Source organism: Arachis ipaensis, chromosome B02 (assembly GCF_000816755.2).
Source record: "Arachis ipaensis cultivar K30076 chromosome B02, Araip1.1, whole genome shotgun sequence".
Classification (NCBI taxonomy): Eukaryota; Viridiplantae; Streptophyta; class Magnoliopsida; order Fabales; family Fabaceae; genus Arachis; species Arachis ipaensis.
Window position 1 is genome coordinate 85,212,111 of NC_029786.2, and position 3,651 is coordinate 85,215,761.

Consider the following 3,651-nt stretch of genomic DNA (forward strand, 5'->3'; position numbering starts at 1 on the left):
TTTGTTCTCCAATTTCAGGCCCCAAGGACGATGTTCAAGTGGTTACAGCTTTAAACTTTAGAATGTAGACCGACCAAAACAAGCATAGGGAGTAGAATATAGAATTTGAAAAGGAATACAAATCTTCAAAAGTTGTTTGATGAGAAGTTATTCCGTAATCTTGGAAAAGACAATCCTACCAAGAACATATATTTACATACCTAATTTAGTACTTTATACGTTAGTCCAAACAAAGATTTAAATATAGTTAGGGATATTTAAGAAATAAACCCTTTTGATGTTTTTATTTAGATTATTTTTGTGACAATTTATAAAAATGCACTACACCTTCAAATTATCCACATAAATTTTAATATTAAAATAATCATCTACGTACCTAGTAAAATGAACATATATTATATCCATTATTCACATTGTTTAGTATTTTCATTGTCTATCTATACTTTTTCTAAATTCAACTCAAAATCTCGTTATTGTTCATCCAAGTTATTCATAAACATAGTCAGGAAGAGAACTATCGGTATTCCTGTCCCAACCTAACTGATATTAGTTAAGTTCATATTCATGATGTGCAACAAAGTGCAAATACATCGAGTTCTAACTGAAAATTACTACAGTTTTATGAATACATAGGATATAGATAGACATATGTAACAAAATTAAAGCATGAAAAGGAAAAAACAATAATAAGCTCAAAATGCATATTATTCAAGTCATAAGAGCAAGCATATCTGACTTACTAAGGTGGTGATGTGTGTCTTCATCTTCCATGTTGCTCAGGGAGCCCCAGTTTGCATCCTGCTTGTTCCAGAAACCGAGTAAGCCGCAAGTGCTTCGCCGCCCATTGTTCGGCCAACTTCTGCTCCTTGGTCTCGGCATCCCTCCTTAATCCGGCTAACTGTTCCCTGTACTCAGCTTCAATTCTACTCAAAGCAGCCTTCTGCTCTTCCTCGAGGGCTTTAATCTTCGCTTCGATTTCTTCCATCTTCTCCCTCCTTCGGCTTGCCTTCTCCGACTCCAACTGCAACTCCACCCTTCTTAACCTCCAGGCTGCCTCTTTCTTATGCGCGGCCAAAGCATGATGTGTTTCTTCCAGCTCTTTGCAGCACTCCACCAACTCAGATATCAGCATGTTATCACCAGAAGCCGGAAAAGGTCCACAAAGAGGCACATTGCCTAAAGCAAACGAAGCATTATCCGGTGCTCTCTCCGGTTGCATCCACGGAAATGGTGGTGTTGCCACGGTTGGTGAGGAAAGACTTAGTGTCACGGATGGTGAATTTGGAGGGCCGGTTGTAGCACTATGACTATGAGAATTGGAAAGCCAAGAAGGAAGCACAGGGGATGCAGGGGCCGGTGCATCCGCATGAAGAAATGGCCCGTTGGAAGAAGCCATAACAAACGAAGGCGAAGGGCTGTCCTTAACTAGCTTCTCGGCGAAACTCTCTAGTATGTGCTCGTACTTGCTATCGTTAATTGGTTCGGTAATTCTGTTAATCTCCTTTTTCTGTCTTAGCTGTTTCTCTTTGAACACTTCCCACCACTTGCCTAATCTCTTAGCAGTCCGACCGGGGACTTCGGCCGCAATTTTCTTCCATTTGTTTCCGTATTTCGCTTGGAGGCGGATCACAAGACGCTGCTCTTCTTCGGTGAGAGATCCTTTCTTAATGCCTGGCTTAAGGTAATTCTTCCACCTTTCTAAGCATGACTTCGCATCCCGGTTAAGAGGCGTGTTCATGCGCTGCGACACAAGATTCCATTCCCTTGGACCATACTGTTTGACATAAGCTCGTAACAAAGCATCTTCTTCAGCTCTCCAACGTTGCCGCTCCTTCATTTCCAACTGCAAATCCCACAACCCATTGCTTGAAGCTTGAGCTCATGTTGTCTCTAGAAAAAGTTATGAAGAAACTCAACACTTCAATTTCACAGTGATAAAAATATACAGACAAGGAAATATCGAAAAACAAGGATGGATTTGGGTTGAATTTAATGCTACAGCAATCCAAGTTGAACTAATAACAGTACTTATATCTTTGTAAATCGATATAATCTCTACCTAAATACATCAACTTATGATTGTACCAATAAAATTTAAAGTCAAAACGACTATCGATATGGAATGAAGGAGCTAGCATGCATATGGCAGAGAACTTTTGTTACACTTTGCGCATAAATGAATACTACCAAGATAACATAAATGGTTAGTTAAGAGGAATTAAAATAATTATACAAATTTAATTAATTGATACTACCTTGATAACATAAATGAAAAAAATATTTTTAAGCCTTAAAAAAAATACAAAAGTGACATACATCATGAAACTGAGTGGTGAAGAAGACAGAACATAGAAAAGAACATGATTATTCAAGGATCAAACAAGTTGACTTCACATCAATAACAAGAACGGCTAGTCTTAGTGCAAAGATTTTGAGAACAAACAGTGAAAATAATCAAGTTGCATGTCATTTTATTTTGCTATCAAGTTTCATTACTTGTTTCAATTGGAAAAACGATCTGATCTTATCTCACTAAACAGGGTTTTCCGTACGGATCAATCTCTGGCACTGGACTAACAAACAGTTCTGAGTACCTATAAATTCCTTGAATCACAAAAACTTAAAAACATTGAGAGTCTCAATTGAAACAGGAAATTCTGAATTAGTAGTTCCATACATTCTTCCAGAAATATTTAGCATTAAAAAAAACCCACGAAATTAACCACATTATCAATGGTGAGAAGTCCAAATCCAAAGCAAAAAGAAAATTCATTCACACCAAACATTGTAGTTTCATATTAATATGAGGAACAAGCATATATAAACATAACCAGATTCAAAATCTAGAAATCAAATTGAAGTATAAAAACCCAAATTCCCAAAATTAAAATAAAATATGAAGAAAAACATGACATTGAACAACACTATGCCACAGGACGCATTATCACTATCAAAATACATAACCATTTTGATAAAATAATAATGAATAATAAAAAAGAACATTGCTGAAAAACCTCACCTCCACCAGAAAGCTTCAAGAACACATGGTTCTGATAAAAGAAAAACAAAGAAGCTTAGCTCTTGAGAGATGCTCAAAGAGTGAAGAGGATGAGCAAACACCTGCTCCCTAACTACTCAGCAGCACCTATGTAACACATTAAAGAACAAAATTTCTGCTCACTTAACTCACTCAAAGGAAAACAAATACATAAAAATATATAAAGAAATAAATAACAGAGTGGGAATGAGGAGGGAAAAAAAAAAGATAAGAGACAGTGTAGTGAAGTCTGAAGTGTAGCTTAGGGGGTTACCTTCTCTCTGGTGAGTGGTGAACTGGTGATTGTGAATAGGGGTTGACGTACTCTTCTTTCCTTTTTCCTTTTTCTTTTTTTTTTTCTTACACTAGTCACAATATGTAATTATGTATGTACGTATGCTTTATTGCTATTTGGTTGAAATTAAAAAATATAAGATAAGTTTAATTGGATTTTTTAAATAAATATTTTAAATATTTTATTTATTAATATAGGTTATTTAGACACCATTTATATTTTTACATTCTATTACATATCTTATTTACAATATAAAAAAATAATTATGAGTATATTTTGTTTATATTGTAAATACGATATGTGAAAATAAAATATGTAT

At 35.4% G+C, this 3,651-nt stretch overlaps 1 protein-coding gene across 2 annotated transcripts; it reads right to left on the minus strand.

Annotated features, from left to right (window-relative positions):
• LOC107625572 (transcription factor AS1) lies at nucleotides 524–3,421 on the minus strand. 2 transcript variants are annotated; one of them, XM_016328244.2, is made up of 3 exons: nucleotides 3,312–3,421; nucleotides 3,020–3,145; nucleotides 524–1,890 (listed from the first exon to the last, which is right to left on the minus strand). In XM_016328244.2, the coding sequence occupies exon 3, from the start codon at nucleotides 1,835–1,837 to the stop codon at nucleotides 761–763; it is 1,077 nt and encodes a 358-aa protein (XP_016183730.1). In that variant the 5' UTR covers nucleotides 1,838–1,890; nucleotides 3,020–3,145; nucleotides 3,312–3,421; the 3' UTR covers nucleotides 524–760. The 2 variants fall into 2 exon arrangements, with proteins under 2 accessions (XP_016183730.1, XP_016183731.1); XM_016328245.2 differs by lacking the exon at nucleotides 3,312–3,421 and having other exon boundaries at nucleotides 3,020–3,276.

Excerpts from the sequence above, each read along its gene's own strand:
- LOC107625572 (XM_016328244.2), bottom strand. The coding sequence starts at position 1,837 with ATGAAGGAGCGGCAACGTTGGAGAGCTGAAGAAGATGCTTTGTTACGA.